A 15,198-nucleotide genomic window follows, 5' to 3' on the forward strand; every position below is an offset into this window, starting at 1 on the left:
CTGATTGGATAAACCATCTGTCCATCACCACCTAAACCCGCCTCCAAACCAACGCTGATTGGCCCGGTCGTTTGGCGAACGGCTCCAAATTTCCTCTATCTCAAGATGCCAGACTGATCTGCAAGTGGAAAACTGGAGCTCGCAAGATCAGGACGGTCTCACGAGGCTAATTTGTAAGTTGCAAGTTTTAAAAGGTTAAGATGAACCTTCCATGCTGTTCAAATTCTTTAAAATCTTCTTTCTGTCTTAAAGGTCCCACAGTATGCCCTTCTTAATACTTGTATTAGAACATGTTTACGTTCTTTAATGTTAAAAAAAACAACCTCTGAAACAGTTTTAGTGCCCCTCTCTTTAAGCCCTGTCTCCTCTGATTGGTTCAGCATTTCTGGGTCTTCCGTATCTGTGCTTTCAGAGTCTCTGCGCATCATTGCAGCCGGGTAATAACTGTATCAGCACTGTAGCGGAATCTTCTACCTACATAGTATAGTTATGACATCAGCTGTGCCAAAGTCCTGACGGCCGTTTAAAGGTACATTTTCTGAATGCAATCAAAAGGAAAAAAATGAACATATAGGGCTTTAGTGTTGCATGCACATACACTCAAACAAATAAAAAATAACATTTTTGCAAAGTCCTTCCAATGTTATAATTTCTCTTGGTGCCTTTTGGAAGCCCATTTTCCCCACTTTATTTGACATGGTTTTCTGCTATTAACCCATCTCCATTGCAGCCACTAATACTTGTCTATTTCTCTATGAGCACCTTTGTAACATTACCCTAATCACTCACCCCTGTACAATCTGTATACGAACCCTCACAATAATTTCTCACATCCTTTTAATAAAGTGTTTTTATACAACTTTTTAATCTTTATTATGTTTGTACAATGTTTTAGCACCTGGTCCAGACCATCCCACAAAACCAAACATTTGCATTATTTGTTTCTCCCCCCCCTCCCCCCTCTTGTAGATGGGAGGTTATCTTCACAGGAAACCAATGGACTTTACAGCTTATTTTACAGATGCTATTTGATCATAAAATACAGTTGAAATATTTGATGTGCAGTGTGACTATATTTGACTACATTCAGTATTACATTATCCAATGCTTTAACAGATTGTCATTTAATACTGTAATTATTGTGATAATCTCTCGACATACATGTTATCTCCTATACTGAAGTGTGTCATTTGCAGTGATTTACTCCACTGTTAGCACCAGTTGCAAAATCTAACGGAGGGTGAACTAATTAGATACATTTACATTTTGATATGATTTGCATCATATGAAAAAATACACCTTAAATTTACAGTGTAAGCTCTGTCAATTATCTCTGTCATGACTGTTCAAGCGGTAATTATTCTGATCACAGGGAGGACTGTACAAGCACATGGTGCCAGCCAAAGAGATTTCCATCTCTTATCAGCTTTATTATTCTGTGGTAATCTGTACGGCTGCAATACGGCACAAAACAAGTTATGCATACGCTGAATTGAAAGATGTATATTTGAATTTCCTGAGCTGGAGGGTGATATAAAATCAGATCCTCTTTGCAGTCTGAGAAGAAGAAATGTAACACCCAATCAAACAAGATGATCAATCAGAGCCAATTCCAGTCAGGTGAGATCACCGCAAACCAACCAAGTGAGCCAGAGTCAGCTATGTTTGCAGGAGTCCAGTTCTTTGCAGTGAAGTACTTTTAATCTAATAAAAAAAAAATAACAAATGTCTCTTGTGATTTAGGTCTAAAGATGCCCTACAAAGTGAACTACTTTCCTCTCATTCGTGCACACACACACCACCGCCATGCCATAAAGTGTGTGACGTAGTCTACAGCTCCAGTATGAAAGGGCAAACTCTGCTCAGTCAGGCAGACCGTGAAGTGCTGTGTGGTTCAGATCCACCTGATGACAGCGTCCCGCTTCTGAAAGCTCACCTGTGACCGGACGGTGCAGAGGAAACCTCGGAGATGGAGAGGCTGCTGAGGAAATGTCAGATCAGAAACCAACTGGTCAGGGAGTGCATGGCTGAATGCCTTGGAGTCTATGTCCTGATTGTGAGTATTTTTTTTAATTTAATTTTTTTATGGATCCAAACTTCAGTTGGTTGCATCAGGCACTTTGACATAGGTAAGAGAGTTCAACCACATGTCTATCCTTTTCTAAACCAAAGATATTTCAAAATGTCAACAAAATGATTCATCCTTCAGTCACAATTTCAATACTTAGTGTCCTTGAATACCCAAAGACCTGCTGAGGCAAAGACTGTTTTCTTTTCATCTTTGTGTTTTTACAGTAGCTGCAGCCTTTTGCATTTAATTGAATGAGCTGTAAAATACAGAAAACAATGTATTCTCTTAACAGTTCATCCAATTTCTCACTTGATCAGTAAACTCAACATCAAGCATTTAACAGTTTCCTAAAACAATTACATGCTTACTCGCTTGTTTTGAAGCAGCTAATGAATTCCACACAATGGATAACCAAGGACTTTGGCCTAAACACAGACAGACAGACAGACAGACAGACAGACTGATAGAGAGAGAGAGCCAGTGAGTGAGTGGGTGGGTGAGGTGACAGGGGAGGATAAAGAGCGAGGGTGGTGCATCAGTGATTTAGAATGAAGCGGTGATGTTTGTACGTCTCTGCTGGCTGTGTTTGTGCGGTTTTGTTTGATCTCAACTGTCTCACCTGTCAGGGCAATGACCGTTTACAACACAAATCATAAAGCAGGTTCCTTAGCAATGAAGAAGATCATACCAAGGTAACGATGTCTGTTTGCTTATCTGTGCCAAACCTCTTTAAAGTGTGAATATGAGCAAGTACACTTTAAATTTAGTAAACATTTTTTATTAATTTGTCATTGCAATTACAATTTTCATCCACCATACCAGCCCACCCCCCCCTACTGAAATTTAATGTCATACAGACGTGTTTAGATTTTCTTTGCACTCGGGTTGATATAGTCTTCTAATACAGCTCTTCATCTCATGCAATTGCAGCTGTTTGGATGCGGCTCCGTTGCCCAGGTGACCACAACTACAGATAAGAAAGGCCAGTACCTGTCCATCAATCTGGGTTTTGCTCTGGGAGTAACATTTGGGGTCTTTGTGTCTCGTGGAGTCTCAGGTAAGGGACTGTATGAAAATGATTGGGGAGGTGAGGGGGGGATGAACCTTATGTCCCCCAGTGATTATTAATGTTTTCTTTGAACCCCAATTTAAACATAATACCTCAAAGGGTAACGCCACAGATTTTAAACACCAAAGTCTGTTTACAAGTGTTGGGTAGTACTATTGCATATCTGTGAAAAAGTTGTATAAAGCCTTTTGTGGCCCCAGAGGGAGCTGTGTGAAGCCTGATAAATGCCTGTATACTATATAACAATCTTAATTCAATTTAAAGTTTTATTTATAGTGTCAAATCATAGCAGAAGTTATCGCACAACACTTTACAGATAGAGTAGGTCTAGACCCCACTTTAATTTACAGAGAACCAACAATTCCCCTAAGAGCAATTGCAGTGCACTTAGTGAATAACCCCTCTATTCATTGTGCAGGTCAAATTGTCTTGATTGTAGACATCAAGAGGTAGATATGTGCATGCAAAGGGTATTTAAAATAGTCTTAATGTGACAATTTCAGAGAATGTTTTGTTTTTTTAAAGTTATGAAATGTTCAATTTCAGCCCTGAATTCTTGATCATTTTCATCCATAAGGTGCCCATCTGAACCCTGCTGTATCTCTAAGCTTGTGCGTTTTGGGCAGACATCCCTGGATCAAGCTGCCTTTCTACGTCTTATTCCAAGTGCTCGGAAGCTTTCTGGCTGCAGCCACGGTTAGCCTGCAGTACTACGGTGAGTTTTCAACTATGTAGTAACACTAGTGTTTAGCAAATGTTACTAAAATTAAAGCAAATAGTAGGCTACATTTGTTGGGGGACTATTTTCAGCAGTGAATTAATACACACGTGGTGCTCCAGTTGGTATTTCTCACAGAAGGAATCTGTATGTAGGATTAACTTGTGTTCATCGTGGTGAAGGAGTGCAATGTTGTGGATCATTGTGTTTTTAATAGTTTTTGAGAGGAACCGGCTACATCAAGGTTTGGCTACACAGACCATACTTGTTAGTAGAACCAGTCATTTGTTGGTTTTGGTCTTTTCATGAGATTTATAATAATATATAATATCACAAGACTTAAATGTTTTGTATAATTAAGTCTGGTAATGGCACATGTGTTTTCGCATGTATGATGAGATGTTTGCAGATGCCATCCAGGCGTACAGTGGAGGAGAGCTGACAGTGACAGGCTCCACTGCCACAGCAGGAATATTCGCCACCTACCCAGCCGACTACCTCAGTATGTGGGGAGGGGTCGTGGACCAGGTCAGATCCTGTCGCTCACATCAGAGTCAATTAACACAGTTTTTTCCTTCATTCAATCTGCTGTTCTGCTCCTGGCCTAAATATGGGACAGGATGTGCACACCTATCTGCATATACGTAACAATTCCCATGTCATCCAGGTGATCAGCACGGCTGCGCTGCTGCTGTGTGTCCTGGCTCTCGGGGACCAGAGGAACAGCTCCCTCCCTGATGGTCTTCAGCCCGTACTGGTGGGAGCAGCAGTGCTGGTTATTGGTATCTCGATGGGCTCCAACAGTGGCTACGCCCTCAACCCGGCCAGAGATTTTGGACCTCGACTGTTCACGTACATCGCTGGCTGGGGAGTGGATGTTTTCAAGTTAGTAGTTTGACTCATCTGTCTGTTTTAAACCGTGAAGGTTGCACTTTGTTGCCCCACATTAATGTATTAACACTACTGTCTTTACAGGGCTGGAGGCGGTTGGTGGTGGGTGCCAATAGTGGCTCCCTGTGTTGGGGCGCTGCTGGGAACACTGATCTACGAGATGATGATTGAAGTCCACCATCCTCTCAGTCCGCCTGAGCTCCAGACATCATGTCAGGAGGCCACTGAGGGCAAGATGGGGCTGGAGCTGGAAGGGGGTGGAGCCAGACTGTGAGAAACCCACTTAGTGGTCAAAGTAAGCCACGGTAAAGAGGACAAAACTGTCATGTGTACAGTAAATGCTATTTACGGTTATGATACCCATGGATTCATTCTGTGACTGATTTAGTGGAACAAGTAGATTGGTTCTGATACTATGAATTCTAGATGAATGCAACTGAAAAGAGTCCCATTTGTAAACAGAAAGAAGCTGCAAACACTACTCTGAATGGGACCCTCAACTCTGCAGATGAACATGCTGCACGAGTCAATCGTCTCTTTTACACATTTATTTTGAAACGGCACAAAAGTGTATGGCATTTCAGCAAGCAGACCACAACCATGGAAAAGAAAATGACTTGAAATTTCCACTATTGAGCTATATAAATATGATATGACATATAAAAGATACAAACAAAAACAAAAAAATCCACTCTTCGGCCCCCATCACGTGACAACGAAGGCCGTTTTTGAAACGTACAAAAGAAACGTGAGTACAGCAAGCACTGATTCTGTAGATAAAAAAAGAACCGTCTCAAAGTGATAAACATTTGTATTCATACACATTAAGACAACACAACCCCCACGCTTTCCCTCTGCTTTGTAATTACAATGTATACCTCTGGGGGGAGGGGGGGAATTCTTTTAAACTTCAAATTGTTTGGAAAAAAAAAAAGGGAACAGTACAAGTACAAATACTATACGTATTCACATTATCATAGCAAGTTACTAAAACCAGAACATTTTCTTTTAGTGTAATATGTATTTACAAGGCAAAACGTACACATATACTACTGGCAGGAAGCCTGACCTCCCTTTATCTTCTTCTAGCTTAACGATTAACAACATCACACATTATTCACACTACACAGGTTACACACCTCCAGTAACCTCGTCTCCTAATTAAATGCCTTCAGAGAATCTCATGTCTCAGTTGCAGGTAAATCGCACCACGTCTGGTACGGTTTGACGCAACCGACTCACACAAATACCAACAGCAGTAATAAGTTCTGTATAAATAAATATTATAGCAACATAAAAATCAGTGTTTCATTCTCCAAACACTCCCCCTTCATGTTGCAGATGGCTTGAGATCAGTTTTAAAAGCCTCTGGAGCTGTTCAAACTGACCTCATGCCAGAATAGTGAACATGGACATGAGGCAAACGAGTATGATGACCACAAACAATGTTACAAAAATATCGGCACTACAGCTGTCAGGAGTACAGTGGGAGGTGTGTGTATTGAAGTGTTACATGGAATAACAGGCAGGTGGCTACAGTCAGTGCAGAGTGATTGAGATGGAAGGACAAGACGTATTAAACACAGTATGGCAGATATATAAATGCTTTACTCGGGGCTGTTTGAGAGACTTTCCACTCAAGAGTCAGGTGTGTTCAGTTAAGTGACCAGTAACATGATCAAACATGCACTTACAATCGCACAGAATAGGTGCCATAGATAGGAGTAAAAGTGTTTATGGTGGCTAAAAAAAAAAAAACTGCACAGGAAGCAGCTGTTTCATCTCAGGATCAACATTCATATTCTACAGCTTCTCTCCTCCGTCACGACCATCGATTCCTCGTTGTAGATGATCTGTCAGTCTCAGAGGACCCCCCCCCCCATCCCCCTCCTCTACTGGGGCTTGTCTGTCTTGTGTGCGGTGAGGAAGGCCATGCCGTGGGTCCTGAAGTGGGTGTTGAGGTCCGAGGCCTTGTCAAAACGCCGGCCGCACACCTTGCAGCTCAGATTCCCCTCTCCGTCCTCGCCCTGCGCCTGAGGAGAGGCGGCAGGCGAGCCGTCGGGAGAGCCATGAGCGCGCGGGGTGCTGCGGTCCGCGTCACCATGGGTGTCCCGCACGCGGTGCGTGATGAAGCGGTGTCTGCTGAGCGAGCCGGCTGACGCAAAGCAGACGCCGCACTGCAGGCACTGGAAGGAGGCGGTGTCGGCCCGATGCTGGGGGATGTGGAGCTGAAACTCCGCCCCATCCTCGGTGGAGAAGCCGCAGGGGACGCAACGGAAAATGTTGTCTTCCTCTTCTAGTTCGTTGGGTGCCGTTGTTGACACAATAGACGCCCTGGTTCTCTTTGCAGGACCTGCAGCACCCTCCTCGCCGTCCTCGGTGGCGTTTTCTTCCTCATCTCCTGCTCTGCCTCGAGGAGGTCCGCCCTCCCCATCCTGTTCCGAGGAGCTACCTGGTCCTTCTCCCCCCGTGGCAGCACGCTTCCTGGTCATGGGTCTGTCCTGAGGACGCAATGAGGGGGAGAGAGACTAAAAATTTGCAAGGCAAGGAAAAGGTGCAAGGGGAATTTATATCTTGATGAACACCATTACTGTGCCCCCAATTCCATAGTGTGTAATTATATATAAAATAAAAAGAAAAGACTACTACTACAACATTTCCACCATTTATACATACCACATTCTAATTGTATGAAGAGTATGTACTACTGGATTACACACATGATCAAAGTTTAAGGTTTCTGCTAGTCTAACACTTGACTTTTAATTGTTTTGTAATAAGAGGAAATTATGCAATACATGCCTCGTAGTATGGAATAGGGACACAGCTCTAAACTATTTATGCCCAGAAACCGTGAGAACTAAAAATCTTGTCTTGACTCACCTGTCCATCTGTGGTTCTGTGATGGAGCCGAATATGCTTGTCCAGTAAGAACCGACTACCGAAGGTGCGTTTGCCTTCTGTGCAATATCTGAAAAATCATTTTTCAGGGTTAAATCAGATTATTTAAGATTAACAGTTCTTATTTTGATTCCCAACAAAACACAGAACATACAGCTCAGCTAATTAATATAACCTGACCATATCTGATTACAATATATTGGTAAAAGTAAAACAAATAATTTAAAACGCCTATCTGGATACAGATCCCTTTTTTTGTTGTTAAAGAATTGTGACCAACATTCATACGGAAAAATCGATTTATCAGTGCTCTCTGTTGGACAAACGATGTGATCGTGGCACTATTTCTGAATGACCATAAACCTAGTTTGACATTTCTGTACTGCAATTCATTGTTAACGGCACTTATATATATACATTTAAAATCGTAGTTGTGGGTCAGTTTGTGTCCGACAAACTATAAAACACGTCTTTGATGAAAGCTTAAGTAACTCACTGGCAATGGAAGACTCTCTTGTTGCCCTCATGAATGACACGCTCGTGACGTCTCAGGCTGGAAGACGTGCTGAACGTCCCTCCACAAATACGACAAGGGAACTACACACACAAGCACACACAGAGGCAGATAGAGATAAGATAAAAAGATATTGTGCTACAGTGCAGGCAGGAAACTAACAACCTCCCTCCAAGTACGGGCGCTTGTTTTTCTGATTTACCCTCCACGATCGGAGGCAATTATCCATCCACAAAGTACAAAGTTAAACGGTTTAAGTTTGGTGAACTGTAATCATTGGATTCAATACAATCAGATTAAAGTCAACAATAGGAGGTATTATGCTACACCTTGCCATGCTCCATCTTCACGTGACTCAGATAGTCTTCGTTGTCAGTGAAGGTGGTCTGACACTGGGGACAGGTCCACTCAGTCTGGGCGGGGGGGTGACTGCTGCCCCCCGGGGCGGTCGCGTTGGCTCCTGGAGCCTCGTAGTCCTCGTCCCCATCATCGTCATCGTCTTCCTCCTCTTCTTCTTCCTCGTCCTGTTCCCGCCCCCAGTCCTCACCGTCAGAGTTGTCAGGTTTTCCAGAGGATTTGGATTTGAGGCCAGAGGGACCGGATGCGTTGGCTGAGGCCGAGGCAGGGTTAGAGGTATCGGACTGAGACTCGGTCTGTTTGGCTGATGGTCCTCTGTGAGCCGTCTGAGAGGGACCACAGTAAAGGGTTAGAGAGGAGACACACACACACACACGATCAATTCATATACTTTGGGAAATACAAATTACTCCAACTGCCACACAAAAAGATAATATGACTCACAAAAACTAACTTCTGTTACAAAAATATCAACTGTACTTGGTATAGACTTAGGACAAGGTCACTGGGGAGGAACCTTGCTAAGGCCGATCCAAGAACTTGCTGTATGCCTTTGTTGACACCACATTCACTGTAGGAAGCGATGAATGGGCAACACATAAAGGCAAAAGGCTAATTTGTGATTTGCAGTGACATTATACTGTATCTACTGGACTTAATATCTAAAATGTATGAATATTTACTCTCCTCTGAATATATGGACACACCTTAATATGTTCCATCATTGATCCTTTCTGGGCGTAGAGCTTGGTGCAGTCAGGACACTTGAACACATGCACTTTTTGCTTGGCTAAATGAGTGTCAAAGTGCATGTACAGCAAGGGCTTTTGGGTAAAAACCGTATCACACATCACACACTTGTAGATCATTCTGCAACAGGAGATAAAAAAACAAACAGACAAAAGAATTCATATTTTAGGGATCTATTTCCAAATGAGTGACCATAATTTTCAAACTCTGAAGATAGTTCTCTACATGTGGGTTGAAAATGCCCCATGTATTGTTTTGGTAGAAGTAGTACACATACTTGGCCTGTCCTCCAGTGAGCGTTGGGTGCTGGGTGCTGATGTGACTTTGGGCGCTGGGGGAAGACTTGAAGGCCATGGGGCAGCTGGGGCACTTGTGGAAGACCTCGCAGTGAGCGGTCTGAATGTGGGACTTGATGGAGTTCAACCCTCCGAACACAACCTGGCAGCTCGAGCACCTGAACAAGACCATGATACGCAGTAAAGATGTATTTTGGTTCTAACACAGAAACATTTTCAAATCTGTCTTCTGTGTGTACCCTAAAATGTCCACTACAGACAACATCTCAAATCAATAGACAGTATGTTTTTTTTGTGTGTGTATTTGCACTTGCTATCCAATAAGGAGGACAATCCAAGCAATTTAAAAAAGTACTACATTTGTCATTTCATAATTATTTTTTTTACTTCTGTAGAACAAATTGCCAAAACATACAATTAAACAATAGAAGTTTCACACAGTATACTGACACAGTATGAAATTTGAAATCCCTCAACAAACTGTGTCTGTATTATGCCTGCTGGTTACTGACAATAAATCTAATTCGTGACCATATTGTCTCAGATCTAGAACAGTAATAATAATAATAATAATAATAATAATAATAATAATAATAATAATATATATTGAAGATCTGTGCTTCTTTGCTTCGTTAAATTTAGAAAACAAATGAATACTAAGCCTTCAAAATTATGTTTTCTAAGCACTCAAGCTAGCCCTTCTAGGATTCATTTGTTTGCTTTATTCGCTTAGTGCTCTGGGTCATCTAAAAATTATAATGGCCTACATGAATTCAATAATCAGTGCTCTTTCTTGTTAAGGTCTTGACATCAGTTGAAGCTTTATTATAGGATAGCTTAGCAAATAGTTATAGGTCTTAATGACGTTTTTGGGAAGCGTCTCTATACCTGTATCCAATGCGCCTGGCAAAGTGGAGACAGGCCTCCTCCAGATGTGTCTGGAAGCTGGCCTGTCGGGCGATCCCACCACACTCAGGACATACATGAGGCGCTCTGTGTTTATGGATCCTCTGGTGGGCGGACACGGCACACGAGTTAGGCAGCATCATGGGAGGCGAGCATTGCGTACATGTCTGAAACAGAAGAAAAGGAAAATCAAACCGTGACCACCAGTGTTTTAGAAGAGCAGGTAGCAGTGGCATGAAACAAAGACTCACTGAGTTGGGAGCAGCTCTGATCTGCTGGAAGTGGGTGACCAGCTCAGCCTTGCCAGAGAATTGTGTTTGGCACTCTGGACATTTGAAGTTGTTGTACTGCAGCCCCTCGGCCTTCTTGCAAGGCAGAGGCATCAGAGCTTGGGGGCCTTGAGGTGCACGGCGGACCGGTCGAGGCTGAGCTGCTGCTGGAGATGAAGCATCCTTCATTGGGCTGGAGTTGGCCGAGGCGGCAGGGCCCCCTGTTGTGGCGGAAGGAGAGGAGACTGGAGGAGAGGAGGACGAAGAGGAGAGCAGGCCTGGTCAGCCAAAGGTGGAAATCAGAGGAGACAGATGGGACAATGGAGATGAATCAAAAATGAATGATGAGTCTATTTTTTTCCTTCATGGGATATTATCAGACTAATGTATTTTTGTGGTTATTTCATGACTTTCTACACTAATAGAAAAATAGAAATAAAAAATGTATGATGGAGCTGAAACCATGAGTCGATCAACAGAAACTTAATGAGCAACAATTTTTATTAATAGTCACTTGCCATTTTTTGCCAACAAAATTCCCAAAAATGGTCTAGTTGCAGCTCCTCATTTTTGAATATTTACCAGATTGTTTTTAGTCTTACATGATAGTAAATTGAATATCTTTGGGTTTTGCATGGTCGGCCAAAACAAGCTATTTGAAGAAATTGTGATGGATTTTTTAAAAACTATTTCCTGAAATTTTATAGACCAAACAATTAATCGTGAAAATAACTGACAGGTTGCAGCCCTGGCATGATGTAAACAACTGAATGTTGACTCCAAAAGCTGTGATGAATAGTCGATTACTTATTAGTTGATTTACAAAAAAATGAATCAACAATTTGGATAATTTACTTTTTTTTGTTATTTATCAAGAAAAAAGAAAAGAAAAAATCTCGTTTCCTTCTTCTCAAAATGTGAGAATATTATGCTTTTCTGTCCGTTTGATATATGTTTTGACCTTTCAGTCGTAAAAAAACAAGTCATTTTAAGGATGCCACGTTGGCATTTTTCCTCTATTTTATTGACTAAATGGTTAATCGATTAAAATCAATTAACAACAAATTAACCGAGTTCAAATAACCGTCAGCTGCAACCCAACTTACCACCGATGGGTGTTATGTCCTGCTGTCCAATCATCTGCTCTACAGTGACAGGCCTCATGACCAGGTGCGAGCACTGCATGACCAGCCCACGCTCCTTATGCTCCCTGGCATGCAGCAGCAGGCTGCACTTATTGAAGAAGGCCAACCTCTTAGCACAGTGGTTGCAGGTCACCTCGATGCGGAGTGATCGTCGGTCGTAGTGTCGAGCCAGGCTGCGCTCCAGGGCAAAAGCATCTCCGCACTCCAGGCAGCGGTAGCCTGTGGCTGGGAGTGGGAGACCCCACTCAGGTGGCGGAGGTGCCGAGAGGTCGGGCTTGTAGCTCGGCAAAAGGTTCTTACTGTTCAGGATTTTGTTAAAAGCCTCCACCAGGCTCGACTGACTGCGGGAGATGACGGCACCTGTACTGTTGACGATGGAGGCGGGTTTGTTTGGCTGGAGGGTGCCCCCTATGATGGTGCCGCTCCCCCCGTTAGCGGTCTTATTAGTGGCTGTACGTACACTGATCCCACCAGCAGCAACTGAGAACTTGGGGGAGGGAGCCACGGAGGGAGTTGCAGGCAGGGCAGCAGATTTAGTGATGCTAACAGCCGTGGCAGAAACCTTGGCTTTGTCAGATGCAGCCATTTTGTTTTGGACCTTCGTGGCAGCAGCTAGCATGACACTGCTGGCAGCGAGTGTAGACACAGGCAGAGCGTTGAGAGCACTTACTTTCTGGGAAGTTGTTGTCATGTGACCAGGGGAAGCTTCAAGTTTTTGGGCCTTGTTTCCTAACACCTTACGTTCCCCTGTTTGACCTTTAGGGTCCGAACCTTTTCCTGCAGCACCACCTTTAGGCGCTACCCTTGTGACAGTTCTGGTGATTCCACCTGTGGAGGTTTTAATTGTTTTTATTCTGACTTTGAGGGGTCGGGCTGGAGCTCCAGAAGCAGCAGGTGCAGCAACGCCAGCTGCTCCTCCGTCTGTGGACAGAGGTTTAGGCTTGCCGTCATCTACCTCCATCTTCTCCTCACTTGTTTTCCCATTTTCTCCCTTGTCAGCTTTGCCATCAGCAACCTTTTCTACCCCATTCCCCACTTCCATCTCTTCCTCCTCCTCTTTGGGCTCCCGCAGTTCAGAAGGAGGTGGAGTGGAGGCCACTGCAGGGCTGGAGCACCTCTTAGTTGCGACTTGAGTGGTAGATTTAGGCATCTCAGGTTCAGGACTCTCTGGTGAGTCTCTCTCTTCTATGACGTGTTCTGGATGCCTGTTCTCTAGCTGGGGACTCTCTGTTGAGCCAGACTGGGGTGTTGATGAAGTCAGAGATGCCCCTGAAGGAGTGTCCCCAGGTTTAGGGTGAGATGCAGTAGAAGATGTGGGCTGCATTGAGACAGAGTCAGACTTGTAACGTCTGCTCAGCTGAGTGCAAGTCGGGGAGTCTGGGCTCTCTTGGATTACTAATGGACTCCCCAAATCAGGGTCAGAATCCTCCTCCTCCATCTGCGGGTGCTGAAATCCACCAGGGACACCTTTGGGAGCTCCGTTAAAAGGCTGAGATGAGTGCAGCGGGTGTGATGATAGGGCAGAGGGAGTGGGAAGCAGAGGCTTGGAAGGGGGAAAGAAAGGCGAGGCTAGTCCGACAGCCCCACCTGCAGCCAGAGGAGACGACCTAGCTGATAGAGAGGAAGATGAAGGTAATGATGCTTTGACACCATCTGCCCTCTCTTGGCCTGTATCCTGCTGCTGCTGGTGTTGTTGCTGAAGAAGCTGCATCTTCCTGGCCCGGCCCACTGGATCTCCAGACCCCTGTGCAACAAGCGGTTTAAGTCTGTTGAAAATGTTCCCGCCCTGCTTGTGAGACTTGGCTGCACTAGCACCTGCTGCTTCTGAAGACACTTTAGGGGTGTTTATTGACCATGGTGCTCCATTAGACTGGGTCTGGCTGAGGGATGGGGGTGTGGGGACACCAGATGCCCCAAAACCATTGTGGTTGAGTGCCTCAGATTCAGCCATTCCAGGGGCACACGCACCTAGTCTAGGACCCACATCTACCCCTGCGATCACATCGATAGGGTCCTGGTCTGTCTCTCCCTCCTCTCCATCTACGGCCTCAAGGCGCACTTTATTCTTCACAATCACACTAACAATTGAGGTGTCCGCCTGGGGATCAGAGGGGCTCTGTGGTCTCAAGGATGACCCAACGCCCACCACGCTATCCGACTTTCCCAGAGGTGCACCTGCAGCTCCATGGGGTCCCTCTGCCTCATCTGGGGCAGACTGGATGGCCTCTTTGGCATCTATGTCAGGAATGTCAAATGCTGCCAACAGGTCGTCAAAATCTGGGGTCTTCATGTCCCCCATACCGGGATTAACTCCTGTAAAAACAGATTCATAGACATAGTAGCAGAAGGTAACAAAATACACTAGAATGAATCTGTCTGTGTTGTTGTCCATCACCCAATCAGCTATGCCTTACTAGCATAATACCTTCTACAAAGCCTCAAAATGCAAAATATTAAAATCATCAATGGTCGTTAAAATGTTTATATTTTCGAGGTAAATTCCACGCATAACATTTCTTGCATGCGCCTTCGTTTGACACACTAACAATCTTTAGCAGGTTAGCTTGTTGTCAGGGAAGCTAGCTAAGCTACCAGGGTCCTGGACTAGCATTTGTATTATTTGCCAGCTAGCGCGCTAGCGACAGCGTTCCTGCAACCAAACCCTCCTCTGGTAACAGGCTCAGCACTAATTTGCTATGAATGGGAAACGATGCTTCAATAATGTTTTATAGTGCAGGTAACGTTATAGCTTTGCAGTAGTAACCATTTGAGAAACAGTCCAACCGGGACAGCGTTTCGTAGGAGCGACCTCGGTTATTTTGAGCTAACGATATTCCTTCCCGACTGAGGCTGGCTAGCTGGCCGCTGAGCTCCAGCCAAGACAGAGAGGGGTCATCTAGCTAACTAACGTTAGCTAGCGTTCGCCATTAAAAAGCAACTGGAGAGGTTTGCTGAGGTATGGTTTGACAGCTATAACAACCCGGTGATCGTAGGGTCGACGATTTCACAAAAGAGGATGATTGGGATGGGGAGTTTTGTTTAATATTTCATGTATTTTGATTGTTTACCTGGATATGCGATTCCCGACTATCCTAGCTCGGTTTTCAGCTGAAAATGCAGTGCTTCCCGTCACATGACCGGAGACATCCTATCAGGCTGGGATAGCGCTGGAAAAATGCACGGAGGATGCTGAAAACGACACGTATATTTATTTTTACTGTGAAAGACATAATACATTTATAAATGTCTTTACCAGACTATTTTTAAACATCATGCGAAACCATTTAAAGTCTGGACAGTGTTCTCTGCAT

General features: G+C 44.1%; 2 protein-coding genes and 1 non-coding gene across 5 annotated transcripts; 1 reads left to right on the top strand and 2 right to left on the bottom strand.

Annotated features, from left to right (window-relative positions):
• Positions 1-140: 140 nt before the first annotated feature.
• Positions 141-6,072, top strand: aqp10b (aquaporin 10b). Of its 2 annotated transcripts, XM_028597609.1 has the most exons (8): positions 141-173; positions 413-529; positions 1,744-2,056; positions 3,002-3,128; positions 3,718-3,855; positions 4,268-4,386; positions 4,526-4,743; positions 4,834-6,072. In XM_028597609.1, exons 3-8 carry the CDS (start codon positions 1,970-1,972, stop codon positions 5,021-5,023), a joined length of 879 nt encoding a protein of 292 aa, XP_028453410.1. In that variant the 5' UTR covers positions 141-173; positions 413-529; positions 1,744-1,969; the 3' UTR covers positions 5,024-6,072. The 2 variants fall into 2 exon arrangements, with proteins under 2 accessions (XP_028453410.1, XP_028453411.1); XM_028597610.1 differs by lacking the exons at positions 141-173; positions 413-529 and adding an exon at positions 1,580-1,620.
• znf687b (zinc finger protein 687b) lies at positions 5,283-15,049 on the bottom strand. 2 transcript variants are annotated; one of them, XM_028597604.1, is made up of 10 exons: positions 14,956-15,049; positions 11,849-14,200; positions 10,725-10,987; positions 10,456-10,640; positions 9,549-9,725; positions 9,229-9,391; positions 8,494-8,847; positions 8,147-8,247; positions 7,633-7,720; positions 5,283-7,250 (listed from the first exon to the last, which is right to left on the bottom strand). In XM_028597604.1, exons 2-10 carry the CDS (start codon positions 14,184-14,186, stop codon positions 6,642-6,644), a joined length of 4,278 nt encoding a protein of 1,425 aa, XP_028453405.1. In that variant the 5' UTR covers positions 14,187-14,200; positions 14,956-15,049; the 3' UTR covers positions 5,283-6,641. The 2 variants fall into 2 exon arrangements, with proteins under 2 accessions (XP_028453405.1, XP_028453404.1); XM_028597603.1 differs by having other exon boundaries at positions 10,725-11,020.
• On the bottom strand, positions 8,994-9,128 carry LOC114568838 (small nucleolar RNA SNORA13). The gene has a single exon (XR_003694335.1). It is a non-coding gene; the product is annotated as a small nucleolar RNA SNORA13 (small nucleolar RNA).
• Positions 15,050-15,198: the final 149 nt, after the last annotated feature.

The sequence above is a fragment of the Perca flavescens genome, chromosome 14, assembly GCF_004354835.1.
Source record: "Perca flavescens isolate YP-PL-M2 chromosome 14, PFLA_1.0, whole genome shotgun sequence".
In the NCBI taxonomy this organism is placed as follows: domain Eukaryota; kingdom Metazoa; phylum Chordata; class Actinopteri; order Perciformes; family Percidae; genus Perca; species Perca flavescens.